We start from the raw sequence: 17,821 nt of genomic DNA, 5'->3' as shown, positions 1-17,821 counted from the left end.
AATTAAAACCTAGCTGGTATACTGCCCATATTACATAAAGACAAGTAGGTTCCACAGACTTCATCGCATTTAACGAGCGGCAACCAGCCATACACAACTTGAACCATTTTATTTTCCGCAGAGGCAGTACGATGTGAGCTTTAATTACAAACTTCACTGATAGATAAATAGGTGATCGTTAAAGCTTAGCAATAAAAAAAATCGGTCCGCGATGCGTACGAGTGGGGGCTTGATTATTTCAAATTGGATTCTTCTTTTTTGTGAATTCATTTAGTACATTCAATTACCTTAAGGCTGCTATTTATTGCGGCAAATAATCTTTGCGATTTTTTGCAAATCGCCAAATTTAGTAGCCGCAGTAATTTCTACTCGCGAAATTTACCCTGATTTTTTAAGATAAAAAAACGAGATCAAAGAGCTCTTCGAGCCACGACTGAATTTTTTGCCAAGTTTAGTTTTCATTCCTTGAAAATTTATAAGCAGCAGCAAGAGAGGATAATGGCAGCAGGTGATTCAAATATTTCTTTGATGCACATGATAACAGATAAACAGCGGAATGTCTATTACATTGATATAAGATTACATTATAAAGTATGTTTGAGTTGTGCACTGGGGTAGGCTTCTGACTGGTAATCGAGAGGTCGCTATAGGTCTCGAGTTCAAATCCCAGAGGAGTCAATTTTTTTCTTTTGTCCTTTTTCTTTCTTTTTTAACTAGTATCACTAAAATGGTTTGTTTATTATATTGCTCTGTAGGTATGCATTGCAGAATAATTTACATATTAGAACATATAGCCATACAGACTGATTCAAACACAAATGTATTAAATTGTGCTCTTTCGTCTCAAAAGCTCTTACTTTTGTTCCGAACAAGCAGCCACGCACTTGATTTTAGCCAACGCTCTGGTTTCTAGATAACTCCATCGTTAATGAAGCTTACGTGAAACCCATTTAGTTTTCGAACATTCCTACATGTACGACGCTAGCTCGACAGATACGAAAGAGATCGATCATTACATCGCTTTTTGCGGCTCTCAATATTGGCTTGCGTAAGCGTAAAAGCTCCTCTTGAATTGATGTGCAACCTGCACAGACTTCCAGCCAAACGAAATGTTGGCTAGTATGACTTCGTGAGCTGCTGTAATGACGAGCAACTACAGGAACAGCTGAAATAATTTATACATTTATATAGCGCTAAAACTATAAATATTCTAAAGCGCTGTTTACAATATGTAAAAATAATATAAAAATATAAAAATTAGAATGAACCTACATACAAATCAAACTAGAAACAGTGTGATTAAAAAGTTAAAACGCTTAAACGCGAAATGCTTTCTTAAAAAGGAAAGTCTTCAATTGACTTTTAAAAGTCTCCACCGATGACGCTTTGCGAATGTCAACAGGAAGCTCATTCCACAGGGAGGAGCCTGCCTTGGCAAAGGCTCTATCCCCAAACGTTTTCAGCAGTGTCTTAGGGACAACCAGCATATCATGGCCATCGGAACGCAGGTTGTACCGACCAACAGGCTTGGCCTTCAAAAGGCCAGAGATGTAAGGCGGAGCTTTCGCATGAAGGGCCTTGTACACCAGTAGCAGTATCTTACACGTCACCCGGTACCGAACAGGAAGCCAGTGTAGTCTACTTAAGATGGGAGTAATATGGTCAAATTTAGGGACCAAGCAGACCACACGTGCCGCGGCATTGAGAACCCTTTGTAGACGGTAAAATCACTTTTCGTGGTCGGAGACTTAAATGGCAGTATTTTGAACCCGCAAATATTCGCTATCGTTAACTCTACACGCGTTTGCAAAAACACGTGAATAGGTTTGGACGCTTTCTATCAACAGAAAAACTCGTTCTCTCCCCGAATATAATTTCAGGGCTTTAGCCAAACTCTTCGAACTGAAATAGTAAAAGAAGTGAAGAATAATTCTCACGATAACAAACAGTTGATTATAATAGTTTTCAACGGAATTATTTAACATGTGGTATAACTCCAACTTTTCTCTATCCTCGTTTAAACAAACATATAGATAATTATCTAAGACATACCTTAGAATTGGCTGTAACAAATTTTGTACCAAGTAATACCCAAATAAAATAGTCTGTCTTTACAGCTAAACAAATCGTGTAGCAAAATGGTGAATAGTTATGCGTCTCTAGATGGGCGTACAAAATGCGCCAGCAACTGTAAAGGGAAACCAAAATAGTTATCAGAACTTTAATCCAATTTAATATACCAGAGAATGCCTAGGACGGAAGAAAGTGACAAGAGAGGTAGCTAAAAATAGAAAGAGGAGTTTTTTTTTATTATTTTGTCTTTTTTATTGGGCTCATTATCAAATAAAAGAGCGTGTGCAGTTTCATTCTGGTTCAAGGTTGTCAAAACCTGTTTTTGACCCAAAATTTCTCAAAACCGTACCGTTCGACCCATGATGAAACTGTTACAATTAATTTATTCGGGTGACTCACGTCTAGAATCAATTTAAAAAAAATATATGTGCGCTGATAATTTTTAGCTAATGCAAAACGAATTCCAGTCCTGCAACATTTTGTCCCTGCGACATGCTGCACAAGTTGAACCAGTTGAAATCCGTGTAACATGTCGCAGGGACAAAACTGCTGCAAAATTCGTGTTGCATTAGCCAAAAACTATTTGCACACACGAGGGGACGTGTCCCCGCTACATTGGTCCGTACCCAAAACTTAAACAGCCACAAATTCTGTAACTCCTCTCCTTTTCTGGACAGAAAACGCTCCTGATTCAGACAGAAAGGATCTCCTTTCGGAACTACAGCTGATGAAGAAACTAAAGCCTCATCCGCACGTGATCAAGCTGATGGGATGTGTTACTGAGACTGGTAAAAACAATTGTTGACTTTGAGCCTCTTTAATTGACAAAAAACTAATACTTAGACATGTACTAAGCACCGCTGCAGAGTACATTAATCGCATGTCCTCTCTACAGATCCGTTACTTGTCCTTATTGAGTACATACCTTATGGCGATCTGTTGGGCTACCTGAGAAAGAGTCGTGGCCTTAATGACACGTACTTCAAAGACCCGGATGTAAAACCTCAAACTAATCTGACGTCACAACAACTGATGCGATTTTGTCAGCAGATCGCTGATGGAATGAGCTATCTTTGTTCCAGCAAGGTGAGAGAAGCAAGCTGCAGTGGGTTTTTTTTTAGAAAAAAAAGGACTATAAAAATGTTAACACATGAACTGCAAGAGAGGGTTTGCATCATACAAAAACGCTTTTCATAAGGAACATTAAAATATATGGTGGATTTGCAATACAAGTAGAAACTACCACTTTGTAAGCGTTCGCTTACAAACCGCGCAGAAAAAAAGGACACATCCTATCAACATAAAAACTCTTTATTTTCTGCTAGAATGTAACTTCAGACCTTTAGAGCAACTCTTCGAACTGAAAAAACTAAGCAAAGTGCTCTTTATATGAATAACACAATTTGTTCAAAATAGTTGTAAAGTTGATACACACCAAGCAACGTCCAGTCTTTTCTTCAGATAATCCATCGTGACTTGGCGGCCAGAAATGTTCTTGTTGGTGAAGGAGAGAAGTGTAAGGTGACAGATTTTGGAATGGCACGGAATGTTTACCAGGATGATACTTATACCAAAGAAAGTCGAGTAATATATAGATTTCAACTGTGAGTTTATTTGCTATGCTTCTTAGTTTTCATCGCCATAAAGGATGGCTTCCCATACAATTGAAATTATAATCCATAATGTTAAAGAGGTTTTTACAATCAATCAATCAATCAAACTTTATTAACTGCGCTGCGCAGTTCTTGCTCTGCACGGGGTTTATTATTATTATTATTATTATTATTATTATTATTATTATTATTATTATTATTATTATTATTATTATTATTATTATTAACTGCACTGTGTAGTTCTTGCTTTGCACGTCCTTTTTTAACTGCGCTGCGCAGTTCTTGCTCTGCACGTCCTTTTTTTAACTGCGCTGCGCAGTTCTTGCTCTGCACGTCCTTTTTTTAACTGCGCTGCGCAGTTCTTGCTCTGCACGTCCTTTTTTTTTCTCAGTGACTAGACTGATGCCCCCGCTCGATCAGTGTCGGGTCACGCAAGGTTTAAAAGCTAAAAAACATTACTGATGGGAAAGTTTCAAATGCTTTGGTCTTTAATAAGCATGTTTAGCGTGAGATGTCCGATTTGGAAAATCTAAATTTTTTATGCTTTGAAAGAAAACTATATTTCAGCGGGCAAAAATTTCTAACTAAAGGCCATTACGTTGGTGTCAAAGAATGTGCTGACATGACAAGTTTCATTTTCCATCGGCTAGACGTAGACATCGAGACACGTAACTTTTTAAAGCTATTAATTAGCTACGTTTCAAATCTGTGCGAATCCTTTAACCTTTACTTAACAAATTTATTGTGACGTATTGCTCTTTTAAGCGTAAGCTATTGTTTTGGCTGTGTCATTCCCTTCACAAACATGCCCTGACTTGTACCGCTAACGTCATTCGGTAGGCTGGGGAAATTCCCAATATCATTAAGTTGGTGTCAAAGAATGCTTCAAGTCACCCAACGTTTAGAAGCTACAAATCAGCTACTAATGGGAAATTTTCTTATACTTAAGTCTTTAAAAAAGAGTGTTTAGTGTGCAATATTTGATTTTGAAGCGTTTCAATCAAAAAAATGCTAAAATTGCATGCTATGAAAGAAAAATACGCTTTCAAGAGCGGGCCAGAATTTCCATTTATTCACATGTAAACAACATAGCGTTTGTGTCGTCGATCGGCCAGAAACACGCAATTATTTTAAAAGCTTTTAATATGCTACAAATAGAAAATAAACAAATCCGTTGATCTTAACCTGGCATGTAAGATTGAAATGTTTAATTTTTCAGCGTTTTCTTTGTCAGTCGCAACACGTTTGACGCGGATAATGCGGATGGCGGGGGGAGGGGGGAGGTAGTGCCTTTTTTGTCCCCCCCCCCCCCAAATGTTCCCATAGGCTGGTCACGTGACCAGTGCAGTTTTAAGCTCTAATAGCTTCTTGTTTTTTCTCAGTGACCAGACTGATGCCCCCGCTCGGCCAGGCTGGGGTCACGCAACATGACAAGTTTCACTTTCGATCGGCTAGACATCGAGTCACGTAATGTATAGGGAATCCTTTGGTCTTTACTTAACAAATATATTGTGAAGTATTTCTCTCTTAAGTGTAATCTTTAATTTTTTGGCTGTACCATTGAAAGGATTTTAGAGATATGAAGAAAAATTCCTCTCACAAACATGCCCTGACTTGTAACGCTTACGTCATTCGGTATGCTAGGGAAACACCCTCTGTGCTAAAAACAGCTTCAGCGTCCGTGCGTGGGAATTCTACCAGAATTTGCATATGCGAAAAATTATTAATCGCGGCTGAAACAAGTCAACCATGAAATGTCACACAAAGTGTTTTTTCATCATGTTTGTCAGTCGCTACATTTTAACAACCGCCTTTTGTAATACTGAAAGAAGGGCAAAATTTTGAACTGTTAAAGAGGGTCAAAAATAATACTAACAGTGTAGAAATTGCGAAACATTGACATTTGGCCAGTTCTTAGTTTTATGCAAATGAGGGATACTGTCGAAATTATCACGGATACTTGGCGTGAAGCCAGACGTAATGATATCAATATTTGGGGTTACCATCGGAAGCGGGTGTTTTTTAGGGCGGACCATAATTTCTTTGAGGCGGGTTAGGGTGAGGGGGATTGGGATGCTGGGAACCACTGGTCAACTTTTTTGGCAAATACTTTTTTCCAACGTCAGGTTATGGAAATTCTTTTTTTATTTATTCCCTCCCTTTAAATTTTTCCCATTCCACCTTCAAGCTGTGTAATATTTTTTACTTATCCTCTCGGTCAGGCAAGTCACGCAATGTTTAAAAGCTACAAATCAGTTACAAATGGAAAATGTTCTAATACTTTGGTCTTTACAAAGAATGTTCAGTTTGAAATATTCAATTTATGATTTTATGCCATGAAAGAAAAAGACGCTTTAGCGGTCCAGAATTTACATTTATTAAAATACCATTACGTTTGTGTTGTGGAATGTGCTGGCGTTGCACTTTCACTTTCACACGATCGGCCAGAATCACGCAATGTTTTAAACGCTTTAAATCTGCTTCAAAAGGAGACTTAACAAATCCTTTGAACTTAATCGAGTATGTTAAATGTGAAATGTTCAATTTTTTAGCGTTATCTAATTTCCAAGAGAATTTCAGAAATCTAAAAAAACACCGAGACAAACATGCCCTGACTTGTTACGTTTACGCCATTGACAATGGAACTAGTCAACCATGAAATATCACACAAGGTGTTTTCTTACCGTTTTGTTGGTCACTCGCAACATTTTTGGGGGATTGGGGGTGGGTTTTTTTATCCCCCCACAAGACTCCTCTAGGCTGATCAGGTAACCAGCTGATCACGTGACCAACGCAGTTTTAAGCTCTAATAGCTTCTTGTTTTTTCTCAGTGACCAGACTGATGCCCCCGCTCGGCCAGGCTGGGGTCACGCAAGGTTTAAAAGCTGGAAAACACTTACTAATGGGAAATTTTCAAATGCTTTGGTCTTAATAAGCATGTTTAGCGTGAGATGTCCGATTTTGAAGCGTTTCATTCAAACAAAATTCTAAATTGTCATGCCTCGAGAGAAAAATATATTTCAGCGGGTCAGAATCTGTGAATAAATACCATTACGTTGGTGTTAAAGAATGTGCTGACATGACAAGTTTCACTTTCGATCGGCTAGACATCGAGTCACGTAATGTAAAGGGAATCCTTTGGTCTTTACTTAACAAATATATTGTGAAGTATTTCTCTCTTAAGTGTAATCTATTTTTTGGCTGTACCATTGAAAGGATTTTAGAGATATGAAGAAAAAGTCCCTTCACAAACATGCCCTGACTTGTAACGCTTACGTCATTCGGTATGCTAGGGAAATTCCCAATACCATTACGTTGTTGTCAAACAATGTGCTAGCTGACATGACAACTCTCACTTTGACAACTTTGCGTATCCTCTGATCTTTTTCTCCTTTTTTGTCTTCACAAAGACTGTTAAGTGTGAATTATTCGATTTTGAAGCGTTTGACTCATGGAAAATGGTAAATTTCCACGCTTTCAAAGAGAAATATAATTTAGCGGGACAGAATCTGTGAATAACTACAAATACGTTGGTGTAAAAGAATGTGCTAATATGACAAGTTTCACGTTCGATCGGCTAGACATCGAGTCACATAATTTTTCATAGCTATTATTAGCTACCTTTCTTATCTTTGCGAATCCTTTAGTCTTTACTTAAAAAATTAAGTGTGAATTTACATAACGGTTGTGTCCTGGAATGTGCTGGCGTTAGCAAATTTTTAATTTCACAAGGCACTGATCGGCAAGAATCACGCAATGCTCTGAAAGCTTTAAATCTGCTACAAATGGAAACTGAACAAATCCTTTGAACCTAGCATGTTAAGTGTGGAATGTTCGATTTTTGAGCGTTATGTATTTTTGAAGCTGTGTCATCTAGAGGATTTCTAAAATCTGAAGGAAAACCACTGAGACAAACATGTTCGGACTCACACGATTTACGTCATTCAGCTAAAAGCAGCTCTAGTGTTCTTTTCAAATTCGATTTAACTATTTGCTCCAATATTAGGAGCGAGATATTCAATCTTTAAACAGGAATTCAATACAACACTGGATGCTGATTTAAAATTTTTTTGGTTTCACGGATCAGGATCGTGGGAATTAAATTTGGCCAGCATTAACATATAAGAAAGATATTTAATTGCGGATGGAACAAGTCGACCATGAAATGTCACTCAAGGTGTTTTCTTACCATTTCGTTTTTTAGTCGCAACATTGTTTGACGCAGGTAAAGGGGATAACGGGTCGAGGGGGGTGCATTTTTGTCCCCTACCCACATGGCTCCCCTAGAGTGGTCACGTAACCAGCGCAGTTTTAAGCTCTAAGAGCTTCTTGTTTATTGAGGGTTACACGTGATAGTTTTTCAACTAATAAATTTGTGGCCCTCTTAAATGTACTAAAAATGAAGAATCTACTATAAACAATAATCTAATTTAAAATCTAGTTAAAACCTAATTAAAAAATCGAAATGTAAGTTAAAAATTTAAAAGCTAAGCTACAATGTTAAAAATGTTATCTAAAAAAGGAGTAAAAATCTTATTCTTAAGGTGACTTAATTTAAAATATTTGTACAAAGCATTCCTAAGGAATAACCGATATTTACAGACAGTCTATACTGTGCAGTAATCAGATTTTATGTTCAGTAAAGACAAGTAGTTTGTCGCAATTTTATTCTCGTCAGTTGACACAGTAGCAGAGAGGCTCAATTGTTTCTTATTAAACATAAGTTTCCACCTAACGTCTATTTCCGGCATCAAGGGATAAAATGCTCAATACTTCTTGACCAACTTATCTTGTTCCATTAGAATAATCCTTAGCCTCGCTCCCAGGGGAAGGAAAGATGCCCTAGGAACAAGGTTGAATAATCCCGGTCGAGGACTTACATGTACATACAGTCTATATTGTGTAGTAATCAGATTTTGAAACCCTTAATATGGGCCATATCTGTTTAGTTATCAGATTATGTTGCAGTGCTGGCAGGAAAATCCAAACGACCGACCGACATTCTCCAAGCTTAAAGACACCATCACTAGAATGGCGCAAAGTAATAACGTATGTTGAATTTCTTCGTTATTTTCTGTCTGTTCAGCGTGAACGTGATAAATTATCTTAGAGTTTAGACAAGTTTATAACCATGTAAACTTATTGATGAAGTGAATTTTTATTGATCTTTTTCAGGACATGTATGTTAACATGAAGGAATATGATACCCATTTGTACTCCAATGTTGACGACCTCTTCGAATAATGTAGGAAAACATCAATAATTCGTTGAGGACTCGGGCTGTATTAGAAATGAACATAGTGTCTTGACAAAAGGTTAATTCGTAGCGAACACAAATTGAAGGCAATTAAAACCTTGGGAAACGACAGGAACGTAAATTAGATAAGAATATCAGTTTTTTATATATATTTGTGTACAGCAATTACAGCTATAAAACTACCTAGTGGGGTCATGATCAATACGATTTTTGTATTTGCCTGAGAGAGCTTATAATAAGTCTATGCTAGTTAATGTTAAAATTTTCAGGGTTACGTAAAATGTGCTATTTTGCTTCATACGTTGAACGCGAGCTGGACACGATGCTTCAGTGTTCTTGCGGCTCTTCTACAAATTCGAATGGCGATTCCTAGGTTTTCAATAATAAAGATAGTTTTTCAGGTGGGGTTTATTTTTTTACAGAGACAAGAAGCAAGGCTGACACTACGTAGAAATGAAAAAACCTTAACGGGACAACGACATGATATAGTCCAAACTGAAAGTCAAAAATGCAAACTCTGGACAGCTGTTTCGACCTGATAGTTAGAGCTGTCGCCAGCTCCTACGTACACTAGCAGCATTTTCGTCCGCGGTCCCTTGCTTTCTATTGTCACGTTCATTTTTTTGCTTCGAAAGATTAAGCAGTAAATTACCTTGAACGCAATGTGTTTGAAATATCTTTGCTTAAGCAATAACTAAAAAAAAAACAGTAACAAATAAAATAGTAAATAAAAATAGCAGTGACTGCGACTTTGACTTCTTTATGCCCTGTTGTGGCCGATACTGCTGGAGCTTTTCCAGGTTCCTGTAGGTTTCTAGGAATTTTCTAGTCACCCCTGATGGGATGCTAGTCCATCGCAGGGGGTCCCTCCCCCCCCCCCCCCACACACACACACACACACACACACACACACACACTCATACTGACCTCAGTATACTTGTGGGGACTCACCTTTCAGGTCAACATGTGGGGACTTGAACCTCACACTTCAGTTGTGGGGACTTAGGCAAAGCGTCAACTTGTGGGTACCTACAAATATTTGGATACTGTCCCTTAAAGTTTGGTTCGTTCTTTATACTATACTACCTAATACCTTAATTAAAGACGTATTCTTTTAGTTTGTGCACAATGAGTGGATTTTGAGAAAATTTACGTTGGGTCCCCACTTCTACAGCGAAGTATCACACGCTAGCTAAGCATTGAATAAAAAAGTATATCCAGCCCAGAGCGGTGTAGCCTGCGAACAGGCTCCCGAGTGGGGTTTTTACGCGAGCGAAGCGAGCGGAAGAGCGGGGTCTGAGGGGGAGTACGGGGGCGCGGGAGCCTGTGGACAGTCTTTTGAAAACGCCGATCCATGATACCAGATTCTGGTATCATGATCTGAATGGTCAGAACGCTAATTTTTGACAACTGAGTGATGAAAAATAGTGGCATACACAACACGCAAAAAAAGTCAACCGACTTGCGTGTGGTTAGATATGCAGTAAATCTACATGTGAAACACATACAAAACCTTGAAATAATAAACATGTCACAGTACTATTCATTAAAAAATATAGAGGCACAAAAAGATTTAGTCAGTTTAACAAAATTACGTCTTTCAGTGAAACACAAAACAAGTTTTATGACACATTAATTGCACAAAACAAGTGGCCACCAGAGGTTTTCTTTCTCTCGCCGCTTCACGACTCATATACGCTGCTTCGCGACTTGTATATGCGGCTTCGCAGCTTAATATTTGGGGAGAAAAAAAGAAGAAAAGAAAACCTCTGGGACCAGGGTACCAATACCTCGAACCTTCAAGGGAAATTGAAAAAGGTTTGAGTTGTCAGGAGTTCAAGTTATCACTAAGGAGTTGAGAACAAATGAACAAATGACCGAAAATAAGGTGAAACGGTGTTTACTGTATTTACGTTCATACAGGGTACATGAAGTCGAGTGAAAATGGAACAATACATTTCTAAGTTACTGTACTGAGAAATCAGAACAGAACGTAACATAAAACAAAACAAAGCAAAGCAAAGCAGCAGGAGAAGTCGAGGTACTGCAAACTTTGAAGGCTTCAAAGATTATGGTTTGAGTTATCGGGGGTAAAATTATATAGAAAATGACCTGAAGGAAAACGAAAGTTGCTTCGAGTTAGCGGGAAGTTTTGAGTCATTGAGATTTCAAGTTACCGAGGGTAAAATTACAGTAAATGTTTGACGGAAATCCAGGGGAAATTGATTTTGGTTCGAGTTAACGCGAGGTTTGAGTTAGCGAGAGTTCGAGTTAATGGGAGTCGACTGTATATGGGAGTACCCCCAAGGGGGTATCCGCACTTGGAAAAAAAAACAACAAGACAAACCGAACACCTCTGTTGCTGAACATAAAATTTTGCATTCAATTCATCGACAGCCTCTTAAAACCATTTTTCCAGACATTTTCCTCTCCTGACCTCGTGGTACGACACAGAAAGATTAACCAAATAATTCTCCTCCTCGACTGACATTTTAAACAGAAAATTTTTTCCCGTTTTTCCGACTGTCCGATCGCAAATTGTGTGCTATCCTGTCCAGCTGCTAGCACGTAAATCTGAAATCTGTTATATCAAAGGCTAAGTTAGCATGTTAATCTGAAATCTGCTATATCAAAGGCTAAGTTTGTGCTGCATGCACGCTAGTGAAAGCAATTGAGCAAGGGAGCTAGACAAGCTAACGCAGCTTACTTAATGTAGCTTATTAGGCAATCGTACTTTAACTAGCACGCTGTACTTGTCTAGTACCTACTATGTACATACAAGCATGTGACTTGCCAGCGACAGTAAAACTACAAGGTAGAATGAAACCTGTAACAGCATGTGATGCTAAGGCTGTCCGAGTCCCATACCCCATGTTTGAGATTTAGACGTGCATCACCCAAGAGCTGATGCTACCCTGAATTCCACGGGCTGATTTAAGCTAAAAATCGTCGCTATATCCTCGTGATTAATGGTTGCGAAATTGATGGGCTAAACTGCAGAATACCCCGCAACTTATTTGTATGCCATTGAATATTGGCGTCAATTGTTAACCTCGTTCTTTAAAGAGTTCCAACCCAGTGAATCTAATTTGCGGAGCTCCATTTGATGAATCTGTCAGTATTGTCCTGCTTTAAGGCAGGACGACGGCGCCGCAATTTTCCCTTTCGTAAACGGTCGATGCCATTTTTAACAGTCGATGCCATTCCTGCCATTACTTTCGGGCTGTCGAGAACATAGCGATTTTATGGTATACCGAAGCTCGGATATTTCGTCAACTGGAAAAACATATAATTTTTGGAATCGCTTAACATTTCTAAACAAACATCTGACACTCTCAAGAAGTTTGAAAGATCCTTTCATGCGATTTGGTCGAAAGTATAAATGGCATCGACTGTTAAAAATGGCATCGACCGTTTACAAAAGGGAAAATTGCGACGGCGCCTTGTTTAGTATGGTTTGACAAAAAATTCGTACGAAAAAGTCACCGTTCGTACTTGTGAAACGGAACTGATGACAGATATTATGAAAAATAAACAAAAATAAGCTCGCCCAATGCGTACGACGTCTTAACCCTAACGCTTTAATAAGATATCAAAGGAAGCAGACTTACCGATGGGTACGTACTACGTTGTACTTCTTTGAGATCAAGGAAATCAAGTTCGCTGAAGCATTTTCCTTTTAGCATCATTGAGCCCACTGAGCCATCCAATTCCATACACGTCAAGGCTGCCCCTCCATGCAATGCAGAGGCCACAAAATCCGCAGGGCCAAGAGTTTCCATTTCTCCCCATACACCTTATTCATAAATGGCGGAACGCGCGGAAGAGTTTGGGTCGAGTACATGAAAGCGAGGCGAGTGAGGCTTCGGCTTCGAACCAAAACAAAGATCAAAGGCTCTTCAAACAACCTCATGGTAATTCGATGAATGAAGTGCCGACCTCCGCATTTTTTTCTAAATAAGTGTCCAATAAAGTAAAGCAATCTCACTTTGCTTTATTTTTCCACGTGAGTTGCGTCATTGATGGCTCGTGCTCTCAGGGGTCGTAGCGCTATTTAGTTTTCACAACCAAAATATTTACCGGTTAGTGTATACCTTTGATCCTTTTAAGCATTAAGTAAATCTGTTTTGTGAATATGTTTACTTTTCTGTTAGCACGTATAGCGTTATTTTTGAGAGCGGAAAAAATTGAGAGAAAAGATACGCCCGAGCACTTCGTGTATCTGCTTGACTCAAAAAGATGAAAAACGGATGACGTGACACGAGGTGACGTGACGCGAGACAAAAACGTGCCGTGGATGTGGTATTAACTAAAACACGTCACATGACGAGCGTAATAATTTTTTTATAACGGTTCAAGCGTAACTATATGTAGTTTATAGGTGCTATCAGTAATGTCACAATCTCACTTAATTTGCCTTCGAATGTTTTCTTGCGTGAATGGGTCATTGATAGTTTTTTCTTCAAATAAGCGTTCAATAATGTAACACAATCTCACTTTATTTCCTGTGAATGTTTTATTTTCCCATGGGAATTGCTTCATTAATGGTTCGTGCTCTCAGGCTTCGTAGCGCGAATTCTATTTCATCACAAAAATTAAGTGTAACCTTTGATCCTTTTTAGCATTAAGCAAATTTTTTTTGTGAATATGTTTACTTTTCTGCCAGCACGTAAAGCGTTATTTTAAGCAGCGAATAAAATTTGAGAGAAAGATGCGCGTTTCTGCACGACTCAAAAAGATGAAGAACGGATGACGTGACACGAAGATGATGTGACGCAAAACAAAAACGTGCATGAATGTTGTGTTTACTAAAACGCGTCTTTGAATGTTTTCTTACGTGAATGGGTCATTGATAGCCTATGCTTTGAGGCTTCGTTGAGCGAATTTTATTCTCTTTTATCACCAGAGGATAAGTGTAAGTGATCCTCTTTCGATTTGTTTTGTGAAAATTCTATTTAGTTCCCTAAAAGAGAGAGACCCTGGGAACGAGGTTGAAGAAAAATTTATTTCTGATTGACATATGCTGAATGCGTTTAAAGGACCTTTCTGTCAGCACGTTTATCGTTTAGCGCATAAATTAATTGCGGTTTGATATCAGAATGGAGTGAGTGAGTGAATTTAATAAAGCCCCAAAGTCATTTTGATACCTTCATTACCATTCGGTAAAAAGTATGGCGAATTGAAGTAGTATTTGACAATTCTTGAAATATCTCGTCGGTTAAAAAGCGATTCATAGGTTTTAATGACTGCCATTAGAATCTCTGGTTTGGTAACTGCAGATATGGCCGTGTGGTTTCGAATTCAACACAAATCATGGAAAAAATTTCGTCGGAAAACCGCATCGATCCTCTCAGTCTCTTCACTGCCTGCTCGTGTACAATCCAGACTACTTTCAAGTTTCCTTTTTATGGAAGACCCTAGAAGCTTGCAGGAAGGCAGAGGAAAGAAACACGATATAGAAACGACTATGGAGCTTGCTAAAAAAAATTAACACGTCTCTCGATACGGTAAGCAAAAATTGCGATTATGATAAAGACACAAGGTTTCTTGAGTATTTTGCCTTCGAACAAATGTTCACAACGGTTGATCATTCTTTATAGACGCTGGTTGAAACAAATCCTTAAATTTTAGAATAAGGAAAGTGTAAATAGGTATAAAGAGCGAGCTTTCAAATTTTAAACTTTTCAAATTGAAATAAATATTACAGCGGTAAGATTTTTGCAATTTTAAATATTCCGATACATTTCCTGAATTCAGAATTTAAGCACTTCTTTGATGCCAAACCTTTTTGCTGATTTTTTTGTCCATATATACTGATCCATTTGTGATTTTTAAATTGGTATACATTTGAATGCTCGGGTTAGAATGCCGAGGTTAGTGGCTGAAAGTTTTGTAAAACGATAGACTGATAGTGAACTGAAATATTTTTAACCTGGTTGCGTAGTCGCTAGTCGCACAATGTTGGCTATTTTTTTTTTTACTTTCCATATCGTGCAAAATCGCTATAGTCTCTATAATATCTATATCCTCTGCCTTTTTGCCAGCTTACAAAGTCTTCCATCAAAACGAATCGAACCTATAGTAATACGGATAACAACTGTACACAAGGCAGTAATGAGATCAAGAAGATCGATGCGGTTTAGCGACGAAATTTGTCCATGATTTGTGCTGACTTCGCATCCATACGACCGCATATGCATTTGTCAAACCTGGGATTCCAATGGTAGTCATCAATAGCCAAGATTCGCTTTCTAATCGACGAGATATTTCAAGAATTATTAAATACTTCTTCAATTCGCCATACTTTTCTTTGTTTTGGTTCGAAGCCTAAGCCTCACTCGCCTCGCTTTCATGTACTCGACCCAAACTCTTCCGCGCATTCCGCCATTTATGAATAAGGTGTATTACATATCCAAGAAGACGTGAAGGCGACCAGGCCTGTCGCCCGACCGACAGGAACTGCGAATGAGCTAACAATTTTTCGCGACCGATATCGCGATTCGCGACCAGCTTTCGCGACCAAATTAATACGAATTGGAGGGAAAACCCGGGGGGGGGGGGGTTACTCTACTTACTCAACCCAAGTTTGAGTAGGGGTGTACCGTCCAGGCAGTCAAACCGTGACCCTGTTTATGACAAAAAAAATTCTCACTTGCCTTACCCTGTTTATGACATGAATATACGGGGTAGGTATTTATTTGCGTATTTGATTCCTGAAAATGATCTGTTGTCGGACCGGCAGTCGGTAGTAACGGAAGGGCACCCATGTACCCTGCCTATGACAGTATCGAGCCAAAAACCCATACCCTATTTATGAATCTAGCTCGAAAACCCATACACTATCGGGCGGCACATCCCCCTATAGGATATATATGGAAGTCCCCCCCCCCCCCCTGATGGAAAAAGTTAATTCCAAATAAACGAAATCAACGGGAAAGAAGAGGTTAAATTTCAAAATGAAGCAAATTAACGCGATTAACAAAGTGAAAACACAGTTTTTGGTGACAATGAGCGAACTTTATCCCAACACCCCGAACAAAACAGAACTGGAAGCCCCCAGGAAGAAAAAAACCTAAATTGTTACCATCTCAAAATCACTTACAAATGTTAATAGTATTATTTATAATATATATATATATGACTGAATTTTTGAAAACATGGTCTCCGGTTGAAGCAAAACTTTTTCGCCTGTCGCCTGGCGATAGCCAGGGGTCAGGCCAGCCTGGCGCTTGAAAAGCAGGGGGCTTGGTGTCTTGAAGGGTTTTGGCATGCAGCCCAGGCTTCAGGCTACAGGGTGGTACCATGCCAACCAGCAGGTCTCGTAACCCAGGGGGGTGGGGTGGGTTCAAAAAGTGGACACTTGGACTAAAAAACTGATTTTTTTGGTCTTTTTTGGTTTTCGTCAGCAGAACTGGCCTGGTTAGGCTACAAGGTTAGGTTGCGGCAGTGATCCAGCTGGGCAAAACTCAGGTGAGTGTGTTTGTTCGCCAGTGACTGCTTGACTTTGCTTGATTGACTGACAAAGCCTTTGATTTTCCTGGCAAAGTGCCAGTGAGAGGTTTGTGTTGCTGACACGGTTTTCAAAAATTCAGTCATATGTTGGCAGGCAATGCCTGCTTCCAGCTGGCTGTGACCTACCGTAAGCCAGGCTCGGGCACCGGGCAAGTCAGCTGGGCAAACAGTGATTGTCAGTGCAATTCCAGGCATTACCTGCCAACATATGACTGAATTTTTGAAAACATGGTCTCCGGTTGAAGCAAAACTTTTTCGCCTGTCGCCTGGCAATAGCCAGGGGTCAGGCCAGCCTGGCGCTTGAAAAAGCAGGGGGCTTGGTGTCTTGAAGGGTTTTGGCATGCAGCCCAGGCTTCAGGCTACAGGGTGGTACCATGCCAACCAGCAGGTCTCATAACCCAGGGGGGTGGAGTGGGTTCAAAAAGTGGACACTTGGACTAAAAAACTGATTTTTTGGTCTTTTTTGGTTTTCGTCAGCAGAACTGGCCTGGTTAGGCTACAAGGTTAGGTTGCGGCAGTGATCCAGCTGGGCAAAACTCAGGTGAGTGTGTTTGTTCGCCAGTGACTGCTTGACTTTGCTTGATTGACTGACAAAGCCTGTGATTTTCCTGGCAAAGGGCCAGTGAGAGGTTTGTGTTGCTGACACGGTTTTCAAAAATTCAGTCATAAGAAACCGATTCGTACTTCAGAAATTTAGAGTAACGTAATTAAGATGTAAACCCTTGTAAATAATCCGCCTATCACCTGGCAACTATTTGAAAACCATGTAACGCATTTACTATAGCAACCATTTGAATTTTTTGCATTTAACTGCCAGCTTTTAAATTTACCAACCAGTCGTTAAAGTTGCCTGATGAGTGTGGACCTATTAATTTAGGTCCATACGAAACAGCGTTGTCGCAATAAAACGATGTATACTGAAGCCTGACCTCTTGTCAAGTTAATATTATTTATGCTCCTCGATCAAATGAGTTGAGCGCTGTTCAAAATACATATATATATATATATATATATATATATATATATATATATATATATATATATATATATATATATATATATAATAATGATCAAAAGTAGAAGATTTCAATTCATCGTTTTATTGCGACAACGCTGTTTCGTGTGATCAAAGTATGACCACACTCATCAGGCAACATCAACGAATGACCGTTAAAATACATAAACTGGCAATAAAAGGCTAACCTAAGGTTGCTATGCGATATAAAAACAGTTGCTATGATATATAAAAACTATAGGGTTTGAAAACAGAAATTGCGTATACTAAAGATTGCGTTACTTAATCACAAAGTTCTTGAGAAGGAATCTGTTTCTGTGTGGGCACGAGCTTGCTAGTTCATTTCGCTTG

At 39.0% G+C, this 17,821-nt stretch overlaps 1 protein-coding gene and 1 long non-coding RNA gene across 2 annotated transcripts in view; both read left to right on the top strand.

Moving 5' to 3' along the window:
• The window catches only part of LOC144664188 (uncharacterized), a 24,349-nt gene extending 19,232 nt beyond the window's left edge, over positions 1-5,117 (top strand). The window contains exons 9-12 of the mRNA XM_078525299.1: positions 2,751-2,861; positions 2,969-3,159; positions 3,535-3,677; positions 5,069-5,117. Of these exons, the coding sequence (XP_078381425.1) occupies positions 2,751-2,861; positions 2,969-3,159; positions 3,535-3,677; positions 5,069-5,117 (494 nt within the window). The remainder of the gene's footprint in view (positions 1-2,750; positions 2,862-2,968; positions 3,160-3,534; positions 3,678-5,068) is intronic.
• An 11,058-nt stretch (positions 5,118-16,175) lies between these two features.
• LOC144662870 (uncharacterized) lies at positions 16,176-17,041 on the top strand. Its single transcript, XR_013572541.1, has 3 exons — positions 16,176-16,264; positions 16,297-16,413; positions 16,936-17,041. It is a non-coding gene; the product is annotated as an uncharacterized LOC144662870 (long non-coding RNA).
• The last annotated feature ends 780 nt before the right edge of the window (positions 17,042-17,821 follow it).

Source organism: Oculina patagonica, chromosome 8 (assembly GCF_052425735.1).
Source record: "Oculina patagonica isolate OP01 chromosome 8, crgOcupat, whole genome shotgun sequence".
Taxonomy (NCBI): Eukaryota; Metazoa; Cnidaria; class Anthozoa; order Scleractinia; family Oculinidae; genus Oculina; species Oculina patagonica.
Note: the sequence above shows the minus strand (reverse complement) of the source record. Positions and strands in the feature narration are given on the sequence as shown.